Source organism: Dermacentor albipictus, chromosome 3 (genome assembly GCF_038994185.2).
Source record: "Dermacentor albipictus isolate Rhodes 1998 colony chromosome 3, USDA_Dalb.pri_finalv2, whole genome shotgun sequence".
Taxonomy (NCBI): Eukaryota; Metazoa; Arthropoda; class Arachnida; order Ixodida; family Ixodidae; genus Dermacentor; species Dermacentor albipictus.
The window spans coordinates 7,840,857-7,868,212 of record NC_091823.1 but is presented as its reverse complement, the minus strand read 5'-3'; the positions used below and the strand labels follow the sequence as shown (position 1 = coordinate 7,868,212).

At 49.7% G+C, this 27,356-nt stretch overlaps 2 protein-coding genes across 14 annotated transcripts in view; one reads left to right on the top strand and one right to left on the bottom strand.

Annotated features, from left to right (window-relative positions):
- GABA-B-R3 (gamma-aminobutyric acid type B receptor subunit 3) overlaps positions 1–27,356 on the bottom strand; it is a 694,297-nt gene that overhangs the window by 520,017 nt on the left and 146,924 nt on the right. For 5 of the 9 annotated variants that reach the window (XM_070535014.1, XM_070535020.1, XM_070535016.1 and 2 more), the window contains exon 2: positions 12,502–12,606. In XM_070535014.1, coding sequence (XP_070391115.1) covers positions 12,502–12,508 — 7 coding nt within the window. In that variant the 5' untranslated portion in view covers positions 12,509–12,606. Of the gene's footprint in view, positions 1–12,501; positions 12,612–27,356 lie in introns of all 9 variants that reach the window. The other 4 variants (XM_070535013.1, XM_070535017.1, XM_070535019.1 and 1 more) reach the window with 1 other exon arrangement.
- The window catches only part of LOC139057195 (uncharacterized), a 145,496-nt gene that overhangs the window by 44,992 nt on the left and 73,148 nt on the right, over positions 1–27,356 (top strand). For 4 of the 5 annotated variants that reach the window (XR_011512624.1, XR_011512622.1, XM_070535026.1 and 1 more), the window contains exon 2: positions 22,951–22,997. The exons of the other annotated variant lie outside the window; for it this stretch is intronic. Coding sequence is in view for 2 of the 4 variants with exons in the window: in XM_070535026.1 (XP_070391127.1) it covers positions 22,951–22,997 (47 nt within the window). In the remaining 2 variants the exon portion in view is untranslated. The remainder of the gene's footprint in view (positions 1–22,950; positions 22,998–27,356) is intronic. 5 annotated transcript variants of the gene reach the window in all.

The window sequence follows — 27,356 nt, the reverse complement described above, 5'->3', positions numbered from 1 at the left end:
GAGCTTCTTACTCTTTGGACATAGTTCATTAATCAGTCTAATGAGAACCTTGTCTACCCCTGTGGCTGTGCGCTTTGGAATTTTCTCCTGAGCTTTCTTCTAGCTAAAATTTGTCAGCACCAGCTCCTTTTCCGTCTGGTTCTCTTTCATGCTTTTTTTTGCTCAAATACAACCTCGTCATTGCTTTGAAGTGGTTCGGCTGTAAGTTTCCGGATCTAATTTATTGCCACGTCCCTTTCCAGTTTGTTTGCATCTTCATCTAGGATATGTTGTTGTATTGTTCCGGACTTCCTGTGTAATAATATTATGTGGTTCTAAAATATTGTAGGCGTGACCTTCTTTTCTCACGTATTTGTGACAACTAACATTCATTTTCACCTTTTATCTTTGCTTGAAATAGTATTTAAAACGTATTTTTTTCTTTTCTATATTTCACATTTTCTGTCTACTTCAGCCTGCGGTAATTGCGTTTTTTCTTGTCTGCCTATGCTCTCATGATGCTTTCTGTTCATTTCTTCGATCGCTTCCCGTATCTCTCTGTTCCACCAACTTTTTGGTTTCCTTTTTCCTTTCAAACAAGTATGTTGCATCTCTTGATTTTTTCTTTCGTCATTATACTTACACGCTCACTATATTCTCACGCTTTGCTTGGCCATTTGCCAAGTTCTTTTCCGAATCTTGTGACTTGCGACATTTTCCCACTTTTCACTTGAACTTAAGCCACGCGTATTCATTATAAAGAGCTTATGTTGCTCACAGAGATCTAGCATTAACTTCCCGTTGGGGTCGGTATAACCATCAATAGATCCTCTATGTGGGCAGTCATGTCACCTAACAGGATAATTTTGGCATCATTCCCGAAACTCTTAATATCAGAACATAGGCATTCCATTAACTCTTGATTCTTCACTTTGCAATTATTTCCTGTCAGAAAATACATTACGCCCAGCTAAGATTTCTTTCCACTCACTGAGCCTGATAACGAATGATGCTCTTGACGCTTTGAATTTACTCTTTCCCATTTGGCTACCTGATGTATGAGCTTCCCGACTCCCCCTCCCTTTCTTTCGAATTTAGTTTTGTTGCACCATTCCCAAACACAATTCTCAATCACTGGTGGCTCTTCTAAGTCTCTAAGGTGCCTTTCTGTAACCGCACACACACCTATTTGTTCTCTATTTAACTGCTCCTCAATTTCTATCCAGTGTTCCTTTCTTCTGCCGCCCTGCATGTTTGTGTAGCCCATTGCACGGCGAGCTCTCGTCTCTCTTCATTTCCTCCTTGTTCTGTTATTGACGGTGATGCTAGTCTGAGCTTCCTCTAGAGGAGCTTCTTCATTACTACTTTCCCTGGCCTCCTGAGCGCCCGTAGGTCCCCAAAAAGCAACTGCGTGACCAACAAGTAGCCAGCCCACTTCTCGTCCCACCCTCTGATTGAAGTGCATCCCGTCCCGTTGACAACCACCATACCTTCTCGCTTCCCTGTTTACTTCCACAACATCGAAATATTTCTCTCGGCTCACTCTTCATATAGACTCATTAGCGGCCTAAACCGCTACTTGTACGTTACTGTCAAGCAAAACAAAAACAACAAAACTAAAATTTTAGCATATAACACATTCGTGCGATCTAAACTTGAATATGCAGCGGTTGTATGGGATCCTCATACCAAAAAGGACATCATGAATTTGGAACGTCTACAAAGGAAGGCAGTTAGATTTATGTTTGGAAAATATAAAAGAGAGGATTCTCCGTCCTTACTAATGCTTAGAATTAAAATCACTTCACTAGAACACAGGCGTTAAGTTAGTCGTCTCCAGTTTTTACGTAACATTATAAATGGAAAAATCGGGCTTCATATGCCTCATTATGTAACGCCTCCTAATGCACGAAAAACAGGACATCGACACAACTTCTCCCTTATGCCATTATTTGCTAAAACTAAATCTCACATGAATGGTTTTTATCCGCGTACTATAAGTGAATGGAATTCTCTCCCTGTTGATGTACTTCAATCGGGGAACTTCACAAATGCGTTGGAAAACTATTTGTCACATAAAATAACACAACCATAAACAGTATTTTTAAATATTTTTCTCGTTTTCTTATGTGAAATTTCCTCTATGTTGTTATGTTTAGTGCCCGGTTGTTGTTTTGCACAGCGTTTTTCTCCACATATAAATTCAAATGTGCAATTCTTTTTGTTGTAGTTACTGTGCTAAGGGAAGCATTGTGATTTTTGCAAAGTGGCTATGAGCTGCATAATTTTCATGCATTGTTTATATATACATTTTTTATTATGTTTGTTGTATTCTTATTACCTTGTCAACTGTTATACCCTTCCTGCATCGGCCAGTAAGTTGGCCTGCAGTATGAATAAATAAATAAAATAAATTTAAAAAATTTACCTCCGGTGCCGTGCACACCACAATCTGTACCCGATGAGACACCTTGCATAAGGTGTCTCCCCTTCAACCAAACGCTGGGCTAGCTCTGCCCCTTTTCTTTTTAGCACGTCATTCAGCCCACCGGCTACAACTACAAGGTTGCGTCCCTGTGCACAATCCGCGAGCTTTTCTCTTTCATAATGGGAACAGCGCGAACAAGACGACGACGGAGTGAAAGGGCACAGGACTAGCGCTGCCTGTGTCCGGCGACGGAGTCCTTTCACTCCGTCCTCGTCTTGTTCACGCTGTTCCCATTATGAATGTATACCAACTCGCCCAACTTTCCACTTTAATACAGTTTTTCTCTAGTTCGCTTCATGACAAAGCCCAATGTCTTCCCTGTAAACGTCCCTACTGCCACTCTTTTGTCGCTTTTCACCCTCTCCACAATCACCTCTGAGTACCTAATCAAACTTGAGTCAGCGGCGATTCTCCCCTTTTCACTCTCTCCTACTGCCGAGGCCTCTTACTGCCTCCGTTTGTCATCCTTTCCCGCGTGACCCGGATTGGACACGGGGTACTGACCCCTTCGTTCGCCCATGCCCTATGTGGTCGCTGCAAAGTAGGTGAGCCACTTCCCAGTTGCCGAAACCGCACGTTCCACGCATTCCACTCACTCTGTTGGTCCTCCCGGTCCGGTCATGCCGGGAGGCTGCATTCCGTCGTCACTACCTTTTTTATTCATGATGGCGGCCCTGTTCAGTTTGTCCTCGGCTGTTCGAAGTGTTTCTTCTACTGCCTTCCGTGTATCTCGATGCGTATTGAGCTCATTTTCGAGCTCCTTGAACCGTTTCACAAGCCCCCCCTTGGACATCGTCCATTTTCTTTAGTCTAGCATCGACATCCCAGTGTCTGCTGATCTACTCCATTTGCTCTCCTTTCTCTTCCTTCCCCTCGTACGCTACCCCCGCACGCTGCATGCTTTGCCACCTTTCTTGTCATATGTTGCATTTAGCTTTCTCTAATGTTAACACCGAACCTTTCAAAGCACGTACCTACAAGCAAAGACTGATACGCACAGACCCTGAATCCTTAAAATGCCACAAATTGTTTATCTTTATTTTTTTAAATGCAATCAATGCCGAAGTAACCTAGGGTATAACACACGGTCGCACATGTTCAAAAACGTGGCCATTCTCTAACTGTCCTACCGAAGCAATATACCCGATAGAAATACATACACAAAAAACCACTAATAGCTAATGCCTTGGTCACTTCCAACCTACTACTTAAAGGCTAAACAGACTTAACGTCTTTAAAGTCTCAACATCACGGTTGCACGTGTTGAAACACGTGGCATGAAAGGACGGTCTGACTATCCTACAAATTGAAATATACCCGTTTCACACACGCACACACGAAAAAAGAATGAACTAATAGCGGATTGCCTTGCCGCTTCCAACTTTTTATTTAAAGGCTCAAAAGCAGCGAATCTAAAAACTGAAGCATATTCAACGCATAAAAAAAAAGAAAGCTTGTGTTTTCGTCGCCGCCATGGAGCCCTGGAAACACACGTCCGTCCGCCACAAACATGACGTAAAAAATCACGCGGATGCGCGGAGGCGAACGCCATCTGGTTGTGGTGCAAGGAATCCGGCGGCGCACGTCCTCCGCTGCGTTTGGTTGGCTTGTTCGGCCAGAGAATCGCCCGGCCGCAGCACCCGCGGTCACGAAACCCGGCGAAGTTGGGAAAGAAAGCATCGCTTTTAAACAACTATGGGGGGCATAATCAAAAGTGGTAAATGTATGTAAAGTTCATTGACTTTAGAGGTCTACTCGGGAGGTTACGAACACTCGAGTGAGCCTGCAATTTTGCACCGAAGCGGAAACAGTGGTTGAGGAAGCGCACTCAAATCTGCACTGGCGCTACGCGGGCAGTAGCCCTGTCCAGTGAAGTAATCTGCTACAAAAGGCAACTCCTAGCTACACCAGACACAGCAGTGTTGCAGTGCCATCATGCACGCATCTCGATGTGCCGAATGGCAACACACAAACCCCCCAAAATAGGACTTTGCTTATGGTACGACGCATTATTGCTTCCACAAACGCTCTCAATGGCATTTCTCGACCAACTGAGGGATTGTAGCTCCTGCAAATGACCGAACACTCCACGTGTGAAGGTACACAAGCACAAATTATTATGTCAACACACGAGGAAATGCTATAGGGCTACTAAGCCTGCAGTCATAGCTGTCCGTGTACGGCGGACTGCGAAACTACTCGTCATTTGGTTTTTCCTTTCCTGTTTTTAGGAAACGGCGGTCTACCAGCGGGGATTTCCATTTTTTTTTTCATTCCAGAAATCACTTACGCTTGCATGTTCCTTAAGTGAAGGCACTATGGTGAGGAACTAGAATGGAGCCCTCTTTGAGACACCATGTTCCGTGAAACGTCAGCCGGTAGCGGAAAACGTTACTGTCTGGCGCAAACTCGACTACGTGCTGACTAGGTGAGGAAAGATGACTCGGTCCCTCCCTTGTGGCGCAGCAAATGCGGAATTGAAAACGTAGTTTTGGGTAGGGATGACAGATCCATGAGAAGATGGGGGAGAGCTGTGAGGTGGGTGAGACTTCGAGAGTGTATAACGAATGGGCGGCACGGGCGAGAACTAATCAAAGTGTCCACCACTTCATTTAAGTCACGACGAGAAGCCTATGGACGACCAACGGCTTGTACCCGAGGGAGAGCGCGCCGCCGCCACGTCAGATGGATCAGTTTTTGTAATGAGATGCAAATTAAACGCGTCAATATTCTCCCTCCGCGTGCGGTCGAAGGTTCGTCTAGCCGCAGCGAAGTCCGAAGGGATTTCGCGCGGGGCCTCAAGCGCCCGCATGCATGCCGTTCTCACTGTATAGCTTGCAGTGCCCCTCGCCCTGTCCCTTTCTTTTTTTTGAAGCTGATGGCAGCTAGGATTAAAGTAAAAATAATAATTATATAGAAGGACGGGGAAAGAGAGCGAACCTGCGCTGAATCAATAGCCAACCTCATTAATTGCCGTAGTTGCAGCAGAAGCCGCTTCGCTTTCTTCGCTGCCTTCTCCATGCTTTCTCTGGGAGGAGAAAAAAAAAACGGGGCGGAAGAAGTGAGCTAAGAGCGAATTCTAAGAAGGCGAAAATGGGTTTTTACACTTGTAGCAGCCAGCCTGAACGGCCTAAGTATTAATTGATTGCAAATGACTCAGACATTACCTTTGTGCTTTGTTTAACCTATACTCTCCCGAGTCCGTTAACATGGCGATGAAACTGCCCTGCGCAGCCGTTATGACTGTAGCTACGGGAGAGGCGAAGAAATTTTGATACGAAGGTCAGTGCCCTCTGACAGTACAGATATGAGCCACTGAGAAGCGCTGGGCTCTTTACTCATTACAGCATAGTGTGTGGCTTGCCTTGGCTTAAAGGCCCCAAAGCAACGCAAAACTCCTCAGGCGCTGTAGTGAAGGGCTCTAGATGTATGCATTGGCCATCTGACCTTCTTTATTGTGACTCAAAGCATGGTACACGAGCATTCTTACATTTAGCCCAATCAAAACACGGTAGCCATGGCCGCAGAACGCTATAGCCATTGGCCCGCCAAAGTGATTGTTGCGAAAACGTCAACTTTCTCGATGGGTCTAAGTATACGTCGGACATAGGCGCGAACATTTAATTAAGGTAAATCGAACCAATCCCTTGATATTTCTCTACAGTAACATCAGGCTCGCCCAAGTGATCTTAAGGACAGCACGGCTCGAGAAGTAGAAAGCTCTTCCGCAAAGCCGCATCCCGCTAAGCTTCACACTACCTTCACTGTGGTTATAATACGTACAGAACCCTTCATCATACATGCATACCTTGCTTTCATCACATGTGGGTTCTGCGGAAGCACGAGCGAGAATCTATGTGCAGCTTCTCACTTTGATGGCAGTCAGTGTCAGCGCTCCTGCAGGAGGGCTCGTTTGTCTAGCGAAAGAGGCTCTTATAAGTGGCTGTAGGCGTTAAATGTCTCATAGATGAATAATTGCAGTAAAATGTGCGCAAAGTGCGCAAGAATTGGCCTTACAAAACTCCGAAATCCAAAGTCATGCAGGAGAAACCTACCAAGTTTGCAGTCAATGGCTAATATTGCAAGTACGAAAGCACCTGCGTGTAGCTTGCAGTTGGGGTTGTGGCAGAATCTCATGGTTGCTACACTGGGGTTATACCACGTCATGTTGTTTCTTCCTTATTTAATTTGTTTTCTTGCTCTACGACAGCACGTCAATTTAAGTTCACGTACGTTTAGTGCGTTGTCTTTATAGTGAGCTTTATTGCGCAGTTTTTACATATGGTAGAGACCATATGGTGAAGGCAGTGTAAACAGTGCGCTATCAGAAGAGCGCAGAATGCGTACTTAAATGGATGACCCGATGGTCCGATTGATGTGACTGTCACGCAGTGTTGAGAACGCACTGCTTGCCGCCATCTTATCCTTGTCAGATGCAAGAGGCGAAAATGGGTTTTGTTACATCGGGCAAACTTCCTCAGAGAAAAAAATAAATAAACTGAATATGGTATGAAATCTGTATATTTCTCTGTTATCCGAGTAGCAACCCTTCATTCTACCATAACAGTAACAACGAGCAACTGTTAATCACTTTTGTTACTCGTAATATAACCCCTGGCTGGGGCAAACTGCTGAGGTACGTGCCGCATGAATTTCTGATGAAAACCATTCTTCTCCGAGTCCAGCCACTTTTTGGCGGGCGAGCCTGTTTCGCCGTTTTCGTTTGCCGATTCCGGTTATAGTGCCGTCTAAGAGAATGTAAAACCCCAAATGGGGTATTTCAGGTACCAATAAATAAATAAATAAATAAATAAATAAATAAATAAATAAATAAATGAGAATGTGTCACAGGGACGACTGGGCATGTGCACTGTCATCGCTTTTCAGCGGCAATGTGAACAAGGCCCCGACTCGGTATGTGCCACCGGGTTACAAACATTCTTGCTTACTTATTTTAAATGTAAACCATGCGGCATATAACCTATACATAGCCATCCCCTACACAAGAGTTACATTAGTCACCACAAGCGTTCTCTACGAATCATCAACGCTTCGCATTACGCAGACGTCAGCTACAGTTGAGTCGGTGAATTCTTTGTCTCTTTTTCTGAAGGCCAGTTCTTGTGCACTGTACGTGTATTCTATCATTAAAATTAAAAAAAAAATACACTGACCAAATAAAATAAAATGATATAAAACGATGTCGATTATCGCGATGTTCCAAGGCAGGATTTTGAGTCTACTGGGACCCCGTAATTGTCATCAAAAATGCCTTTGGACGCGTCTGCTAATACGCTCGCCTAAAATTTGATGAGCATGTTTTATCCTTAAAAAAAGGAGGAAGCATATGGAAGGAGAATATATTTAAAGTTTGCAATTTCTTTAATGTGAAGACACTCATCTCCCTCTACTACGCCTTTATTCACACGCATCTTAAATATTGTATATCATCATGGGGAAACACGTAACCCACACATTTATCCTCACCACAGCTTACCCAAAATCAAGCAACTAATATTAATAAGTGCTTTGTGTCATTAATTATTTGACAGCGTTAGCAAGCGACTAACCTAATATGGTGTCTTGTGTGTTTGCATATAGCTGCTTTGTATTTACATATCCTACTCATTTGCAATGGGAGGTCCCCTGTACAGTCTGTTGACTATGGGAACTCCCTCTGTGTGTATGTATAATCCCCATTTGTAACATTATTATGCACAATAAAGAACTCCCAAACGAACAAACAAACAAACAAACAAACAAACAAACAAACAAACAAACAAACAAACAAACCACCACTACGAGGCAATCAGCCAGAAATTTGCGCACGCTCACGGTGCCATCTACACTGCGTGCATTTTACTGTATCCTCTCGTTTCTAACGTTCTTAAAGCCGAGCACACGCATGCGCACGCACGCACCTGCACAGGGAGGAATCATATAGAATATATAGTGGAATTATGGGATTAAAAGAAGTAGTGAGAACGTATGCCCGTGTTCTTGTTCAAAAAGAATACGACAGCAATGCTGTGAACGACAGATGCTATTGATGCGGCTGTTTCTTGTTAGTTAGCTCGAGTCATACTGCAGAACAAAATGAAAGGAGACAGGCACCTCCAGCACCAGGTACAGCGCAACGTAAACTGCGAGGAAGACGAAGAGCAATGCAGCCAGGGGCATCGCGCGTCTCAAAAGAGAAGCGCGCAGGTTCAGACTGCCGGCATCTTTTAGGCATTAGACCTGTTGGCTGCAATATACCCGTTTATAAAAGTAACGAACATTTGCTTTCATTGACGCTCTTACCAGCTTCGCACGTCATGTAATAGAAGAAATAAAGCTCGACAGGACACAGCGGCCCATTGGTTGGTATTGACACTCGCCACTGCAGCCACCCTGGCCGAAATTTGAGGCTCACGCGCGATGTTGTTCACCACGTACACGTTTCGCGCGACCATGCATTAAAAACAAATTCCTTCGCGAGCAGAGCAGCACGCTCTGTCGCTGACGGGTCGCAGAAACAGAAAAAGAAAAGAGAGGCACAAATAAGAGCACATCACTGTTCGCCCGGGATGTGCCCAGGAAAGCGAGGCACATTCATGGGAGGTCGCGGCAGATGTTCACCAATGCGTGACGACCCAACGAAGCCGTCGGCAAAAATAAGAGAATTCATGCGCTGCGCCGAGAGAAAGCAAACAGTGCGGACTGATTTCGCGTGTAGCAGGGCTGTTTTGAGGATCTATGTACATTGGGACCCACTTCTAAAACGCGTCGACAGCAGATGACTGCAGACTTGTTTGCGAATCGAAATCCAGGAGAACGTGTTGCTAAAATGCGAAATCCCTAAAGAAAGAAAGGAGAGGGTCGGGGATTCTTTGATCCTGATGAAAAGCAGGAGCTGCGTAAAGAATGAGGGGGAAAAGCAATCTGAGATGGAGAACTAATAAGACAAGTATGATAAAGATATGACCTAACCCAGAGAAAAAGAAATGGCAAACGAATATATTAATGGCAAAATGATAACGATATTAAATATTCATTACGAGACAAGTGACGCTAATACGGTCGCGGAGTTGAAGTTATCTTAAGCATTAAAAAAAATCAAACCGGTAAAGCTAAAGTAATGCTGTACTGTCGATCGCGACGTAAAAGGAAGAAAAAGAAAAGAAAAAGCACTATGAAAGTTCGGAGAAGAGGAGAAAGAGTGAAAGCTGTTGTTTGAAATGCGCGCGTAAATACGTCACAAGATAAAGCAGCGATGGATGAGCTAGTGAAAATGGAAAGGAGAGAAGCGAGTGAAACAGGACAGCAAGAGCGAAAATACGGTTGAGAGATTGAAACTGTTGGGCGCCAGCAGAGGCCGCGGTGCTGTCAGGTCACCGAGGCGTCAAATTCTATCTAATATCGTCGTCGGGCCCCGGCGCGCGCCCGGCGACGGGCACACGCGGCCGCTTGTCGTCTTTCCTCTATTTTGTCCGCCCGAGTTAGGTTGTTCTTTCCTTCTGCCGTTTTGCCAAGTCCCTCTCTCCGTCCCTTCGAGAGCAGCTTCCCCTCTCGGGCCTTGCCTTCCTCTCTGTCGGTGCGCAGGAGGTGACGGCGACATCAGCCTCGCCACTTGCCACGGCCCGTGCTCGCATGGCCGCCCACCCTTTCCGCTGAGGTCGCGCGAAGCGGCGCCACTTGCGCGGCTCTTCGCAGCGTGTCGCGGTCAACCGTTTGCGGCCGTCCCACACACACACGACGTCGAGAGCCGTTCAGTGGCTCGCTCGGCTCTCCTCCCTGCGCTGCTGTATACCTGCCAGACCGAGTGCCCCTGCTTGCTTGCTGGCGGGGCTTCGGTTCTTCGCTCGTTCGCCCGTTCTGTTTCTCGAATTACATCGCGCGCAATATTCACGACGGGAGCGCTTGATGGACAACACTGTGCGAATGGGCACTGCGCCTGTTAGGTTTCGACAAACTATCGGGAGAGCAGAACTAAACAAGTGTAAAAATAGGGGACAGCACCGACTCTACTCGCCGGTGAAAATCGAAAATCGACGTCATCAGTCGCGTCACTCTACGTGCGACATTTCTAAACTTGCCACGTGTAGGTGATCGCCATCTCGAGTTGCGGCGGCCTGTTTCTATTTTCATTTATGGAATAACTACTACAGTCGTTTAACTCACAAAAATAAGGTCCATTAGTGTCACACTGTGTATTTCACCTGCATTTATTATTGCCTGCATCGAGCGGGGTTACAAAGAGGCCTCGAAAATATATAATATCTCTTGCTTTGATTTTACAGTCATCTGACGGTTATCAACAGCCCGTCTCCAACGCTACAGAGACACGTCTGTCATTGAAGTATTTCGCGCACAACCGAAGTGGTGACTGAGTGTCTGGGCACGAGCGCACGGGGCTTAGATTCTCGGCCTTGGCACCTGCATTCTGGTGGGGCCGTAGCGTAAACACGAATAGCGCATTTAGCCTGCTGTGCTGATTGATCTACTTATCGCTATCATTAAGTACCGCGAAGACACAACCTCACTGGTGTAGATCGCGCAAGGGACGCCTGTACCGCTGCCCTGTCACTTCTTAAGCGGCAGCATGCACAGTTCTTTCATACGTGACACTTTTGTAGAGCACTGCAATCGCGGTCGGGGAGCGGGGATGTCACATGCTTTTTTTTTATTGAGCGGGCTTTATTTAATAACGCCGACAAACTTATCACGTGACAAGTAGAACGTTAGACGGTGCAGGATTTGATGTTTCTAGAACACTCTACAACTCTCTTCTTGGAAGTTTTGCCTTAAAGTTAATATTTGCTTAGTTGGTACATGATCATGAGTATTTATGCAATTAAGCAATACAAGAAGTAGTGTGACCTGCTACGTGCAATAGTCAACAGCAGGCATTTGGTGACGTTGTTATAGAATGGTTCGGCATATTGTGAAACCTTGCCTAAATTCAGCTGGAACATCCTCCGTAACCCTTGTATGCTGACTTACAATATAGTACCAGTAAGCGCACCCCCGATTGGTGTAATGAAAATAAATTCATACATAAAACGTTAACGTAAAATGTTTTCAGCAATGTCGACAGCTAGGCGAATTTGTGACTAATCATGTTAACGTGTGAAGCAGCGCATAAAAACGGACACCTTTTGCGACCATCTGTCATGCTAATCGAGCGCGAATTCTCATTCTTGGAAGAGCAGCAAAAAACGTGATAAGAACGTTTTCAAATATGATTGTTTAGTTTCCTTTTCTTTTGATAAATAGTGCCATTCATTGTCGCGCGGCGGCGCGTCGTTGTGTGCATATATTAACTCTTCTGAAATGAAACGCAGGCGCGGGTGCAGCGATTGCTTTGTGCACTTATTCTCCCTCCTGATGACGTGTTTCTATATGCGCTGCTTAGCACGTCAAGATGCAATGTCTGTTCAAGGCAGCCCTGAAGCACGCCAACTTTTAAAAAAATCGCGCCTTATATTCACCGTATTCCTCGACTTACTTTGTTTTTGTTGAGTTAGCCCTTTCACATGTGTCGCTGGGTGTTCCCCCCCATTCTTAGCCAGTCCTCTGTAGCGAGCATGTGCCACAATGACATAAGATGTACAGAACCAGTAACTACACCTAAATGTGCGTCGTAATTCTCTTTGCCATACACAGCAATCCTCTTTGCTGTGTATGTATCACAGTTCTACAATTCTTCGCAGCACGACACACACACACACACACATATTATATATATATATATATATATATATATATATATATATATATATATATATATATATCTGACTAATAATTATCGGGTCCCTCAGTTAACCCCCTTTCTTGTCGTTTATATATATATATATATATATATATGTTAGGATTCGGTACCTGGCTAGAGGAATGAGCCTCAGGCCAACCTCTCTGCATTTTGTATCATTAAACTTCTCTCTCTCTTTCTCTCTCTCTGGATTCTCTAGATTTTCTGTCACTGTGACACAAGAGGTGTAGGGTCCTTAAATATATCTTGATATGTGTCGCCCTTATCTCTACACACATACCTGTCATTCTTTCCTCGACAGGCACAGTACAGCACCTTCGTCACATGGCAGCGTAGACATCCCGCTTATTTGGTGCTTGCATTTGGGCGTAGCTTGTGGGCCATGCTGTGCTGGTAAACATTACATGAGATTACACGCGGCACTGGATGAAAGTAAACAGAATTGTACGCATCACCGCTGGTTGTTTAGCACGCAATTAACAGTCTCACACAGATTCCAACAACTGCGTTGGACCTTCATATTTTTAAGCATGAAATGATTTTAGCTACCGTTGTCCGCGAGCTTCAAGTGACCTTGAACCATGTGGGAGTCCTTCGGTCTACCGGGGCGCAGTCGCTGCTGTGCCTAAGGCTCCGGACTTATTCGCCATTGCGAGGAAAACCTCTCCCAAATGCCTACCCCTCGACCGCGCGCCGTTTTCCCCGGGCGCCGCGGCCGCGTCCCGTGAGGTCATGCTACGCGGCCCTGCGATTGGGTCGTGGGGCGTGACGTAGGGAAGAAGCCCCGACTGGGGACGATCGCCGTGCGCGGGGGAGTCGGGCTGCGACAGGGGCGAGCGCCGGTCACGAGAGGCAAGCTGCAAGGTACGTGAGCGACCAGCTATTTGCGTCCCCCAACGCCCCGGCCTGGGGACGTTCACGTGCTTTGTCAGCTTGCGTAAGTGTGGCTTGCTGAGTGGCTTTGCGTTCCGCCCTTGCGGTAGTCGCAGGTGCTCAGTGCGTCACATTTTGCGTGTCCGAACCGTCGCAGACCATTGTCGGTGACGGGAAGCGCTAGGTAGCGTTTGCGAACGCATTTCGGCCCGCGCGCGTAAACCATTGTTCGACGCGGCGTGTACCCCGTCTTCCTCGCCATCGGGAACCGCGGGCGCCGAGTGTACTCCGTGTGTTTGGGTGCAGTCTGGCACATGTTGGCCATTGGGGATCAATAAACGCCTTAACTGTCCTGGACGCCGTGTGTTCCTGGGAGAGCGCCCATGCGTACGGCCAGAGCCGTCCAGGTCTTTCGGCTCGGTGCTCGAACCTGCGGTGGGTCTATCGCCGTGCGCCGTCGTGCCGCGTCGTGAGGCTTCACTTCTCGGGGGCCACTTGGCGACGCCGTGCGCGGAGACGTACTGTGAGCCCACATTTTGGCGCCCAACGTGGGGCCGTAACTGCCTTTGCATTGCTGCGGTGCGTAACGAGCCGGAGACCCGCTTGATCGGCCGGCCGTGCCATGATTTCCAGCTTCAAGGAGTCGTCATTGTTGACGACTCTCGCGAATGTCGCCCTGTTCGATTACTCAGCCGATGCTGGTGTCGAGCGTGGAGGCACAGCTCAACTCCCAGAGCACGAACCACGGAGTGCAAGCTTAGTTGGCGCAAACCTACCAGATGCGTGTAATATGTCCACACCGCTCCACGACGGGCGTGGATCTCTCAATGCAGCGATAAGCAACGATGAGCTTGCCGCCATGGAAGAGGGGAGACTGCCGCGAACCCCACCCGCATTGAGCAGCTTCGCGGCGTTGGCCTCCACAACCGACGGCGAGCGCGGAGGGAGTAGGGGGTTACCGTCTGCCGCGAGCACCGTTGTGCGAGGTGGCCTCGAGTCGCGTAGGGTTGAGCGAGGTACCGCTAACCGAAATGAGGGGAGGGTTGCAGGTGCCCCAGCCTGCCCAAATCCCGCCTGCAGACGCTCCTGATGAGACGAGCGCACCGGACGCGAGGGCGTTGCTTGGCGAAGCCACGCGACTAATTGAGTCCCTTTCGAGTGCCCTCCGGACTTCCTTGGAGTCGCCAAGGCACTCGCGGCCGGTGGTTAAGCTGGCAGTGCCCACATATCGCGGGTACGCGGATGCGGTTAGTGTCACAGACTTCCTTGACAGTTTGGCGCACTGTCAGGCAGCTGTGGGGCTTGATGACCGCGAAATGCTGGCTCGGGTTGTGCCCGTTGCTCTTACAGAGCGAGCAGCACAGTGGTACAGGCTTTCCGGCCACCGCGCAACGACGCTCGAAGATTTCAAGGCGGCTCTCCGCCACGAATTTTTGCCTGTCGACTACTATCGTAGAATGCGGCGCGAGCTCGAGTTGCGGACACAAGCCCCGGACGAATCACTCCTCGAGTATGTGCGAGCGATGGAGGAGCTGTTCCAGATGGCGGAGCCAACGGCCTCCAGCGACGAGAGAGTCGAGAGGGTGATAAGGCAGGCTCACCCAACCTTTGCGGCCTACCTGCGCGGAAGTCGGTTCCGTGATCTGGAGGACATGGCCGCCGAGGCCAAGCGTATACAAGGCGACCTGCTGGCCATGCGTGCCTACCGCCCTCCACCGCCCGCAAGCGAGGCGCTAGAGCCACGCTGTGCATGGACGGGAACCCTTTTCCGTTCACGCCAACAGCAATCGCCCGCGCATTCCACCTTTGCGGTGGGCTTTGAAAACCGGCAAGCTTGGGGAATCAGCGAACGCGCCTTGGATCCTCATGCATACGCGCGGAGCGCGGCCAGTGCGGAGCAAAGGCCCAATCCGCCCCCTCAAATACGCCAAGCAATCCGCAGCAGCGCGCGCCCAGCGGAAGACGCATGTCCCGAACGGCCTGAGGGCAGCGCAGCGGGCGGAGGAGGACGACCGGGGCAGAGTGCTTTCAACCGCAGGAATGCGCGCGGCGGAGCCCGCTGTTTTGAGTGCAGTGAGCTGGGCCACATTGCTCGTTACTGCCCCAGACGCACCCTCCGGCAGGGAAACGGGGATGGGGGTCGGGCGTGAACGCACGTCCGACCGAAGTGATTGTCGCTCCCTCCGTGTGTCGTGCGGGCTTTCCCGCGGATGCATTCGCCCCATTCGTCACTGTCACTATTGCTGGTCGCGAATTTGCCGCGCTCCTCGACACAGGGGCCAGTGCGTCTTTGTTTGGCGACGACGTTTTGACCCTCTTGCAGCAGCGCTTTGTTCGCTTGCGCGAATGCCGAGCAACTTTTAACCTAGCCAGCGGCTCCGTTCCCGCAGGCGGGGCAGCGAGGCTGTCTGTTCGTTGGGATGGTCGAACGAGGCGCCATCGCTTCATTCATTTGCCTGGCTTGAGTGTTCCCGTGATTCTGGGTCGTGACTTTCTTCGTAAGACCCGTATAGTGGTAGACATTGCGAACGGAGGCTATAGGGTGGGACCGTTGTCCCCTTTGAGGCTTTTCGCTGACCCTCCGGCATGTGTCGCCGCCGAGCGAGTGGCGGGCCCGCACGGCGCGCTAGATAAAGGGGTTGAGCCCTTTCTGGCGCAGTATTCTGCGTGCACTACCGCTCAGATAGACGTGCCTGCGCGAGGTGGCTTGTTCCACCCTTTGATCGCCCGTGCGGTAGGGCTGGAGCTCAAACAAAAATCTGACATGTCCGAAGTTCTGTTCAGCTATGACGACCTGTTCACAGAAGACCCAGGTTGCACTGACCTTGTACGCCACAGGATCGAGACTGGGGATACGCGTCCTTTGAAGTGCAACCCCAGACCGGTTAGCCTGTCCAAGAGACAGGCTATCGATGGTGTGCTTAACGAGATGCTGGCGACCGGTGTCATCAAGCGTTCCGATAGCCCCTGGGCATCTCCTGTCGTCCTGGTTCCAAAAAAGGATGGTAGTTTCCGCCTTTGCGTTGATTACCGTCGACTGAACGCACTTACCCGTAAAGATGCCTATCCGTTGCCAACCATCGAGTCAATTGTGGGCAGCCTAGGTTCAGCGAAGTATTTCACGACTCTGGACGCTGCTAAGGGCTACTTGCAAGTAGAGGTGGAACCCGAGGACAGAGCAAAGACCGCCTTCACGTGCCATCGTGGGCTGTTTCAATTTGAGCGAATGCCATTTGGTCTGTGCAACGCCCCAGCCACATTTCAGAGGCTAATGGATCGGGTTCTGGGCAATGCCAAATGGTCCCATGCCATGTGCTACCTCGACGACATCGTGATCTATTCCGAAACGTTTGAGGAGCACATACGTCACGTTGGGGACATACTTGGGAGGATCAGGTCAGCGGGCATGACGCTAAATCCGGCAAAGGCACAAGTGGCGCAAACTCGAGTCCACTTGCTGGGGTTCACCCTAGGAGGAGGCTCCATTGAGCCGAATTCGGAGAAGCTCCGGGCTCTCCTGGATTTTCCCGCCCCCAAAGATGTACGCGGCCTCCGCCGCTTCCTCGGAATGGCCAATTTCTACCGGTCATTTATTCCATCTTGTGCGAAACTCCAGGCACCGCTGACAAAGTTGTTGGGGAAGTCTGTGGAGTGGCGTTGGGAACCGGAGCAGGAGCAGGCATTCCGCGGCTTGTCCCGAGCCATCGCCGAGACAGCTCGCCTCAGATTGCCTGACCTGACCAAGAAATTCGTCGTTCAGACGGACGCGAGCGATTTGGGATTGGGGGCGGTCCTCCTTCAGGAATTCGATGGTGTCCTGCACCCTCTGGCTTTTGCTAGTCGGGCGCTGCTCCCTGCGGAGAAGAACTACTCCGTGACGGAAAAGGAGTGCTTAGCGATTGTGTTTGCACTGAGGAGATTTGACGTCTATTTAGACGGCACGAAATTCGTCGTGCAGACGGATCACAGCGCGCTCAGCTGGCTCATGAGGCTTCGAGAACCTGCGGGTCGGCTGGCACGTTGGGCACTTCTAATACAGCACTACGACATTTCGGTGCAGTACCGAAAGGGGAGCACGAACGTCGTCGCAGACGCGCTTTCGCGTGCGCCGCTTCCCCACCCGGCTGATGCCGGAGGCGAGCGGCGAAAGACGGAAGCCGCCGCCACGCCCGCCTGTGCGAGCGGTGAAGTGGCCGAGGAAGAGAGGGAGACCGTCTTCGGGTCCCCACCTATAGAGGAGACTGCGGTAAAAGAGGTTTTCGGCGTTGTACAGCCGGGCGGTGACGAGAGTTCTCCATCAGTGGGGGAAATAGTTGTAAACGAGCCAAAGGGGAGCTTTGTGAATAGATCGACCGGCACTGGTGGTAACTTAACCGTTCATGACTGTGCCTTTAATGAACACGATGTCACCGCGCATGATGTTCTCGCACGGGTGCAGAAGGAGCTAGCCGCAGAAAGACAGCCGCGTACCACGACACCGGAGAACGAGGCCTTTGCAGTATCTCCAAAAGGAAGTAATGGAACCGGCTCTCACTCTGGAGGGACCGCGATTATTTTCAGCCGAGAAGAGCTCCTAAAGGCCCAGCAGGAGGATTCATTTTGCAAGGAAATTGCTAGTAGAGTAGCGGAAACGGAGCGCCGTAACGTTGCTGGTGTTGCAACGAGCGCAGAAGTACCCGGGCCAGCTTTTATTGCTGGTACTTCCGAAGATTCCTACCTGCTGGACCACGATGGGCTCGTGCTTAGATATATCGCTACCGAGGATGAATCAATTAACCCGTTTAAGGTGGTGATACCGAAAAGTCTGAGGCGCGCACTTTTGCACTACGCTCATGATGAACCGCTGGCTGGACACCTCAGTGGCTCTAAGGTCTTTGCAAGACTCAGCCACACTGTCACCTGGCCTGGTATGAAGCGCGACGTTTTCCGTTATTGCCGGACTTGTCACGTCTGTCAGACGGTGAAATCTCGCGGTGGCCGTCCGCCGGGTTTAATGAAGCCGATTGACAGTCAGCGGCCTTGGCAGTTTGCTGCCTGCGACTTAATTGGGCCTTTTCCAAAGAGTAAACAGGGCTTTCAGCACCTTTTGGTAGTGGTCGATCACTTTACAAAGTGGGTGGAGCTATTTCCGCTCCGCAAGGTGACGGCTCGGGCAGTGTTGGATAAGCTAATGGAAGTTTTCACACGCTTTGGATTTCCGGAGCGTTTGATTACTGACAATGCGTCTTACTTCACTTCTCGGGTGTTTCGTGAGACGTGTACATCCCTTCAGATCGAGCATCGCCTCACATCGCCCTACCACCCCCAGGCCAACCTCACGGAACGCTTTAATCGTACTGTGAAGTCGATGCTCACGGCCTTTGCCAGGAGCCAGAAGGATTGGGCAGACCACGTGAACGAACTCGCGTTCGCCATTCGGACGGCGCAAAACCGCTCAACAAGTTTCTCCCCCGCTTTCCTCATTTTTGGCCGTGAACTGGCGAATCCGCTAACCATTGTTACGCAGCGCCGAGCAGGGGTTGAGAATGCGCCAGGGGACCTTTCCTCGTACGCAGCGCAGCTTCGCTCCCGGCTTGCCCGCGCTTTCTCTAGAGCAAGGGACAGCTTGGGAGCCGCCCGAGCCCAGCAGAAAGCTCAGTATGACAAGAGTCATCGCGACGTCTGCTTTCAGGTCGGTGACTTGGTGCTTAAACGCAACCACGCTCTTAGTGACGCCAGCAAAGGGTTTTCCGCAGCGTTGGCTCCTAAATGGCTGGGGCCTTACCGAGTGGAGAAACGACTTTCACCACTTGTGTATGAGCTGACGGATCCTCAGACGGGGAGAACCAGGGGCCGCGTTCACATTGCCGACTTGAAAGCCTACCATTGCAGGCCAGTCGAGCCGGCGCCGGAGCCCAGCGATCTCGGGTGTTCCGGGGAACAGAGCACGTCCGGTGTTTCCGACCGCTTTCGGCCGTCGCATCGATACCCCCTCAGGCGACGACCACCATTGTGAATTCGCCCTCGCGTTGCCAGACCTTTCTGGCAAAAGAAACGCGTTACTCTTGCTTTCTGCCTCTGCGAGCGAGTGTTTCTTTCCTCTCGGGATTTCCCGCACAGAGGCCAGCGCGCCACGGTTCCAGCCCGCCCTAACTAGATATCAAAAAGTTTGCCCGTTTGTTCAGTGCTTGTATTTCTTCTTGCTTGAATAATAGGTTTAGCCTTCCTCGTGTGCATAGCCTTGTTTTCAAAGTGCCCCGCTTCTTACCCCGCATCGCCATTGTACGTAGCTGTAGAGGGGCGCTTGGTGCCCTCATTCTTTTGTTGTCTCGTCTTTGAGACTCGCCGCGTAAGTGTCCGGAAAGCGGGGGCGTGCGACCACGGGAGCGTCAGATGAGGGGAAGGTTTGAGACATTGGACGCCTCAGACATTGGTGTTGCCTGCGCCCGAATCCGTTGCAAGCCCTAAGGGCACGTGTCGCGGGTGCCTCGTGTGTGCGCGTGCAAAAGGGGACGAAAACCCCGTCCAGCTGGCTTCGCGACCCTCCATCCTGTGCCCCCCATCTCTGCTCGCTCCTTCTTGAAAACGACTGGCGTCAGCATTTACTACTCCTGCTGGCACTGCTGCTGCCGGCGCCCGGAACTGACTTCCCGCTGTCATTCTGTCTCGACAGTCGCCTTCGTCGGTAGCTTCGACTTGCAGCGCACTCGCGCTCAAGATGGACAAGCCGTCTGCCCTTGTCGCCCCTAGGAGCCGCCGCCGCAGCCGACGCCGGCGCTGGGTGGCACAGCCAGGCGCTCCAGCCACAAGGAAACTCCCTGCTCCAACGACTGTCCCGCCTGCCACAGCTACGGAGACCAGTCCAAAAACACGGAGTGTGGCCACCTGGACGTGCCAGGAGGGTGTATCGGCACCCCTCTGATACGTCCCCATTCGGTGAAGGCATGGCCCGCGCAGCGCAGAGTGGAGAGGTGCCAGCACCCAGTGCCCTATCCTCATTAGGGGCACACGCTGACTCTAACGGACGCAGCCGCGGACGGCGCCCACCTGCCTGGGGTTCTTTAACTTTTTTTTTAGTGTTTATTTGCGAGTGTGTGTCTCTGTGCGTGTGTGTGTGTGTTCGTGTAGCAGATATTACATTTATTCTGGGGGTATTCTGGGGCAGTGTGCTGTACAGTTTTTCCTTTGAGTTATATGGTTGTGCGCGATTTTCACTGGGTTTGCTGTACGTGTTAAATATCTATGCTATTAGTGTATCTGCCCTGATTACATTGTTCTCGTTTCTTTAATATGTGTTTAAGGGCTGGAACGGAGGCAGGAGGGTAGCCGTCCTTGCAATATCTAATGCTGGCTGATACAGGGGACTTTTCCTTTGTGTTACATGCCGCCGGCTTATTTCTCAGCTGGTAGGGACATTTAAGGGGAGAGGGATGTGGGAGTCCTTCGGTCTACCGGGGCGCAGTCGCTGCTGTGCCTAAGGCTCCGGACTTATTCGCCATTGCGAGGAAAACCTCTCCCAAATGCCTACCCCTCGACCGCGCGCCGTTTTCCCCGGGCGCCGCGGCCGCGTCCCGTGAGGTCATGCTACGCGGCCCTGCGATTGGGTCGTGGGGCGTGACGTAGGGAAGAAGCCCCGACTGGGGACGATCGCCGTGCGCGGGGGAGTCGGGCTGCGACAGGGGCGAGCGCCGGTCACGAGAGGCAAGCTGCAAGGTACGTGAGCGACCAGCTATTTGCGTCCCCCAACGCCCCGGCCTGGGGACGTTCACGTGCTTTGTCAGCTTGCGTAAGTGTGGCTTGCTGAGTGGCTTTGCGTTCCGCCCTTGCGGTAGTCGCAGGTGCTCAGTGCGTCACATTTTGCGTGTCCGAACCGTCGCAGACCATTGTCGGTGACGGGAAGCGCTAGGTAGCGTTTGCGAACGCATTTCGGCCCGCGCGCGTAAACCATTGTTCGACGCGGCGTGTACCCCGTCTTCCTCGCCATCGGGAACCGCGGGCGCCGAGTGTACTCCGTGTGTTTGGGTGCAGTCTGGCACATGTTGGCCATTGGGGATCAATAAACGCCTTAACTGTCCTGGACGCCGTGTGTTCCTGGGAGAGCGCCCATGCGTACGGCCAGAGCCGTCCAGGTCTTTCGGCTCGGTGCTCGAACCTGCGGTGGGTCTATCGCCGTGCGCCGTCGTGCCGCGTCGTGAGGCTTCACTTCTCGGGGGCCACTTGGCGACGCCGTGCGCGGAGACGTACTGTGAGCCCACAACCAAAAGCCGCAGCCGTTATCCGGGCACTCAAACGAGAACATCGTCAAATCTCAAATCGTCGAGAACATCGTCAAATCAAACCAGTAAAATCTTTAAAACATTCGGCCTCTGGCCCCCAACCCTCTGTGCAGGACCGCATTACATACGCTAGTTACTGCCCAAATAAGTTACAAAAAATATTGCTTCCGAGTTCTTCGTAATGTTTCTTCACAATATCACTCGAGTTGTAACTTCTAGTACGCTGAATTCTTATTTGCCATTTCCATAAGCGGCGTTCGAAAGACAGATACAGGGTGCCATACACTTCATTGACATCTTTTGGCGCCGAGGCATAGTTGCCTGTGCTCTTTTGAACGCCAGCGGTCCGTGAGTTCCGCGGCGCGGGTTTCGCGTCGCCTCGAGAGATGGCGCCACACTGCGTGGCGCCTCCTGTAGGCGGTTTTCTTCTCCTAGCTGCGCAGTGCGCTCTGTCTCCCTGGCGTCTTTCGCTGCAAGCCGCTCCCCCTGCAGCCGATTTCCCTGTAGCTGGGCAGCCTTTCCCTCTAGCTGGGCAGAGTATGGTGTGGTGCGGTGTGGTGTGGTGGGGTGCGCCGTTGCGAACATGCACTGCACCCATATTAAGATTATTGCTAGTATCACCTCCAACCAATCTGCTATGTCAGCTGCTGTTTCATGCTTTCATCTAGACTCGATTACGGGAGAGCCAGCAATTTTTTTTTTGTCTGTTCGCGTCTCAGCCAAGCAACATACAATACAGCAGGATCTAGCATATTTCAGTAAATTTTCTTTCTTGGGGCGTAGGCAGTTTCTTTCTTCTAGGCTATTTATATATTTTTCTAGGCTTAGGCAAAAGTTCATCATGTTTCTATTTCATTCTTACTAGACTTGTTATCTGCTTTCGGCAATTCTCCGGCATTTCTCGGCCACCCATTAAGTAAAATAAGAGTTTAACACACATGCTCAATTTTCATGCACTTTGCGCTGAATGGCATCAACCGTAAAGTATTTATTGCAATTTATTTATATTTATGATAGTTTCAATAGTTACGGCCACATATAATAAGAAGAAGTATGTGGTACAGGCATTGAACGAACTGTTATACAGGGTGTTTCAGCGAACACATTAAAAATGTTTAAAGGTTGCCTGTGGCAGGTATCACAATTCTACTTCATGAGCTGGTCTACTCTAAGCGGCGGACGATACTTTCACAAAAAATTAAAATGCAAAATCGACTAATTAATAAAAAAATCACTAATTAAGTTTAAGTAATGACACTATAGTCCATATTGCAATTTACAAATTCTATCCGTGGAGATCGCAAGGCGGATCCACTTGGAACAAATATTCAAGATGACACCAGTTGCGAGATATAAATTCCCGAACTTTTCATGCACTGAAGCACACAAGTAACTGGAACGCCAATGCATTTCTCCACAAAGTTCGGGAATTTATATCTTGAAACGGTTGGCGTCCTGAGAATTCGTTCCAAGTGGATCCGCCTTGCGAAGTACACTGCTAGAATTTGTAAATTGCATTATGGGTCATAAGATGATCAGTTAAAAAGTTAAGTAGTGCTTCTTGTTAATTAGCCGATTTCGCATTTCCATTTTTTGTGCAGGTAGTGCCCGGCGCTTCGAGTAGACCGGCTCATCAACTAGAATTGAGGTATCTGCCACAGGCAACCTTTAAAAATTTTTAAAAGTGTTCGCTGAAACACCTTGTATAATATTACCAGCTAATAATCATCAAAGTACCACACTCAAATACTCACACTTCCGTGCAGTATAATTCAATGGACGAAGTATTTACGGTTATAGCTGCCATGTGAAACATTAGCTAAGATTAGCTAAAAAAAAGTGAGAAGGCAAATGGGCACTTTTGTTGTTGTTTTGCTCCTTAGCGAGAGAAAATTGCAATCAGAGGAAGTGGAAAAGCAATTAGGGACAACTTTTTCTCAGGTCATTAACTACGGAAACGACATATATCCCGGGCGCCAAAGAAAGCAAAAATTAGTTTAGCTTTAAAAAGAAGAAGAATGAAAACGACACAATTATTTAGTGTGCTCGCCGTGATTATACCCACCGAGGAGACCAAGTAGCGACACGTTTGACTAAAGCCCTAAGCGGCTCATTTTCCGCTTTGGTTGGTAATAATCTAGCGCTGTTCTAGAAATCTTAAAATTGGCATCAGTACTCGTGGAATTCTAGCCTGTTGCCTTGTAACGGCAAGCAATTTTCCTCAAGCAATGCTACTTTGAAAGCTGAAAAAAAAAACGCGCGTACACATTGATTTTCGTACATGAATGCTAGGACCCCAAATTAAATTTGCTGAAGAACCTGTAATGCTGAATCATGGGGCACTGTTCATAGAATAAGGTGCTCGTAAAATGAAACAAAACAGCAAGTGTAAGAAATCGTTCCTCAGCTCCGGAAACGAATAGTGAAATGTACTGCTTATGTTTCACGAACATCGTGAAAATAACCATCCGAAAAATACGATCCGATCACTCACGGAGTCTACTGAGAGAAAACGAAAAAAAAAAAAGCAAGGCGATGCTTCTCACTTGCGGCATGAAATATCTCCTCCTAATAAATGAGGACATTTTTCAAGTTAAACGAGCCGACATTGCTTGTCGCCCTGGCAGAGCACACGTGAAGCCGTCTGCGGCTGCTTCGCTGGCGTTTCGCGAAGCGCGCTTGTTCATGGAGGAGGTTGCTTTTCCGCAGAAATGGTCATTAAGCAGTGAAGCACGCTTTCCGTGAACGTCGACGCAAGATTGGAATTTTTCACGGAGGGGACCGCGAGATTCCCAATAAAGAAATCATGCGGAGAGAGAGACAGGCTGCTGCGGTAAAATGCAATGCTCTTGATAAACTATAAATGTGCTGCCTCACTCAAATTATATAAATGTAACCTGCATATATGCATTAGTTATCCCCACAAAGCCCACACCAAAGAAAGCTAAAGCAGCTTGTTTACTTTTATTTCTGCCCATCATTTGTAGACTCACGCAAAAAAAAAGAAATATATCGAGTGAAATAATAATTAGTACAGTAAATAACTAATTAAAATTGGTTTGCTGGGCTACTCACGACTGGGAAACTTCGAGTCAGTACGTTCGATATTCTGTTGAGTTTCGCCCGAGCAAATAAGCATATTAAGGTATGAAATTCAGCGCATAAAACATTACACGTTAGGCATTGAAGAATCTAATTTGGCCTCTAATATTAAGGATATTGCAACCCGCTTTCAGCAATCCACATCGGCTAGAATTCTTCAAAAACGTTTTCTGTGAGCACAGTTTCGGAGCATAAAATATAATTTTGTTGATTTGCCTTACCTTTCGATCTTTTAAAGCTGTGCAAGTTGCCATGCACTGCCGCGCAGGCCAATGCTCCGCCCTCAGTCAGCGTTACTGTATGCGGTCAGTCGGAAAACTTGCTCGGAAACCTCGCCCCAACCTTGTCACCCATCCGAGGGTGTCGGCCGCGTCGAGTTGCAACTAGGTCACGCGGGACCATCCGCGCAGCAGACGACGCGGATTGTATAGCGTACGCCTTCGGACGAGCTCTTTCCATTGCACAGAAAAAAAAAGACGCCCGCTCATCGCTGGCGAACAGAGATGCGACTCAATGTTGCTGAATGCATTTGGCCTTTTTCACACTCGAAGGAGTCAGAGTAGGCAACTGTGCTGCACGGTTGTCGGGCTCCTAAGCACAAGGTCGCGGGATCGAATCCCGGCCACGGCGGGCGCATTTAGATGGGGGCGAAATGCGAAAATAGCCGTGTACTTAGATTTAGATGAAGGTTAAAGAAATCCAGGTGGTCCAAATTATTCCGGTGTCCCCCACTATGGCGTGCCTCATAATCACATCATGGTTTTCGCACGTAAAACCGTGTGCTTTTCTTTTGTTGCACGGTTCTGATCTCTTTATACGACGCAGACCATAAGCAAATGCGAGTGGATATCGCTGCTTATGATTCGCTTGAATGAAGGGCTATCACGTCCCGGCGAACATGGCGAGGTTTTTGCATTATGAGAAAAAGTAATTTTCCTGGAACGGCACTTCGCACGCCGAACGCGGTAGTATCCACATAATGCTACGCACATCTTGGACAGCTGCCGTTCAGGGAGATTCTGCTTAATTTATTCTTGCACAGTTGTTTTCGTTCTACCACATTTTTTCTTGGTTTTATCACGCTATAAAAGAAGAAGTATTCCCTTTTGTGGGCACGGAACGAATTACAATCCGTCTCGCAAGACGAAGTCTTTCTTTCTTTTTTTTAGGATTTAACACATAATTTAGCACGTACGAACCTCAACGCTCCAAGTGTAGTCGCGTTGTGAAGAGCTGCCGAAATCGTTCTCTGCCCCTGTCGCTCGCGTCTGCAGAGCTTTTACGGTAGCGCCGGGCCCATGCTGTGAGATTCGCACCGAGCAAAAGTTAAACCTCGGAGACGTGGCATCGCACAATGTGCGGCCGCGGGTCGGAAATGGAGAAGGTTGCTTCGGAGTTGAAGCAGAAAGAAAACGAGCGAGACCGCATCAACTGCGACTCGTTTACTTGTGCGTCACAAGCACTTACGTAAAGCGGGACACACGCCGAGAACAAGCGAAGGAAATCTTCCGGCAAAGTCGTACTACTAATAAAAAGAGAACCCACATCGCTCGACTAGCCGAAATGACCAACGCCCAGCCGACCAGTAGCCGGAAGTGTGGGCCGTACAACACCGCGTGCGACCGGCTGACGACGCGGCCGTGGCCTGCAGCGACGAGCAGCGGAAGCTCTGTCGAGTGACGCGGCGGAGTTAACTAACCAGACGGCGGAGTCATCTGGCTGCAAGCCGCGAGGAGCGCGCGCCGGCGCGGAATCTCTCTATTTATCACGCGCGTAAATAAAACATCCCAAGCGCCAAGCGCTGCTCCGCGTGAGGTGCAGCGAGCAACGCTTGCTCTCGCTACGCCGCCGCCGCGCAAGCAGTCGCTGGAGCCGTGAATATTTCAGGGGCCAGTCAGACGAACGGCCAACTGCGCAACGCTGGCCGCCGCTGCTACCGGCGCGCCCCCTTCTGGCTCGACAGCACTTGCTCCGCCCATTGCACCCCGCACCTCCTTGGCCGCATTGTGCCTTGCGCCGGTGCGGCAGGCGTCCAGTTTTATAATTTACACCACCGCGGCCCCGTTTCTTCTTCTCTCGAGTGTTGTTCCGATTCCGCGAGAAGCGCCTTCTCAGAGGCCGCCTTTCTCTCTCTCTCTCTCTCTCTCTCTCTCACACACACACACACACACACACACACTCCTTTCTTTTTCTCGCATCTTCCTCTCTCAAGGCGTACCGTGCAATTGCAGTTTGGGGGTTCATACTCCATTTGGCCAACTGCTCTTCCACTTTCCCAATTCTTCACCCCATTCCCTGTCCGCGCGATTTTCGATCGTGCGCTTTTTACTGTTTATTGGCGTGAATCTTTCATCAATCCTATTTTAGTTCTTCATTGAATTCTACCATTATTTTCTTTTAATGAGACAACCGTTCAAAGCTAGAAGCTATATTTGCCGCATTGGTCCGTCCTGTCCGTTACGCAGTCGTCATCGTCTGCACATCTCATAGTCGAAGAGGGGGGGGGGAGAGAAAACGATAAATAGTCATAGTCAGTTTCACCTTGACCGGATGTCGCGACGGGAAACGATACTTTGCCCGCCAAAGGGAAACGGAGTCAAGACCTTGCGACTGCTATTGCCGTCCGTGTGCAACGCTTCTTCCGGTTAGTTTATTTCTAGTCTTCTTTACATTGAAGATTTTTTTAATTATGTGGTACTTGGGAAATGTTGTCGCCTTTAGTTGGCTCCGGCTACTTCTTTTCACATAGAGATTAAAAGAAAGATAAACTTAACGCATTAAAAATAAAGGACAACTCCAAATCATAATAACCCAAAGTCCAGTCACACAAGTACACTAATGCCACACTAAAGCTGAAAGTCAACTCAGAAACACAGCAGGACAAAGTCCAGTCACACAGGTGGAC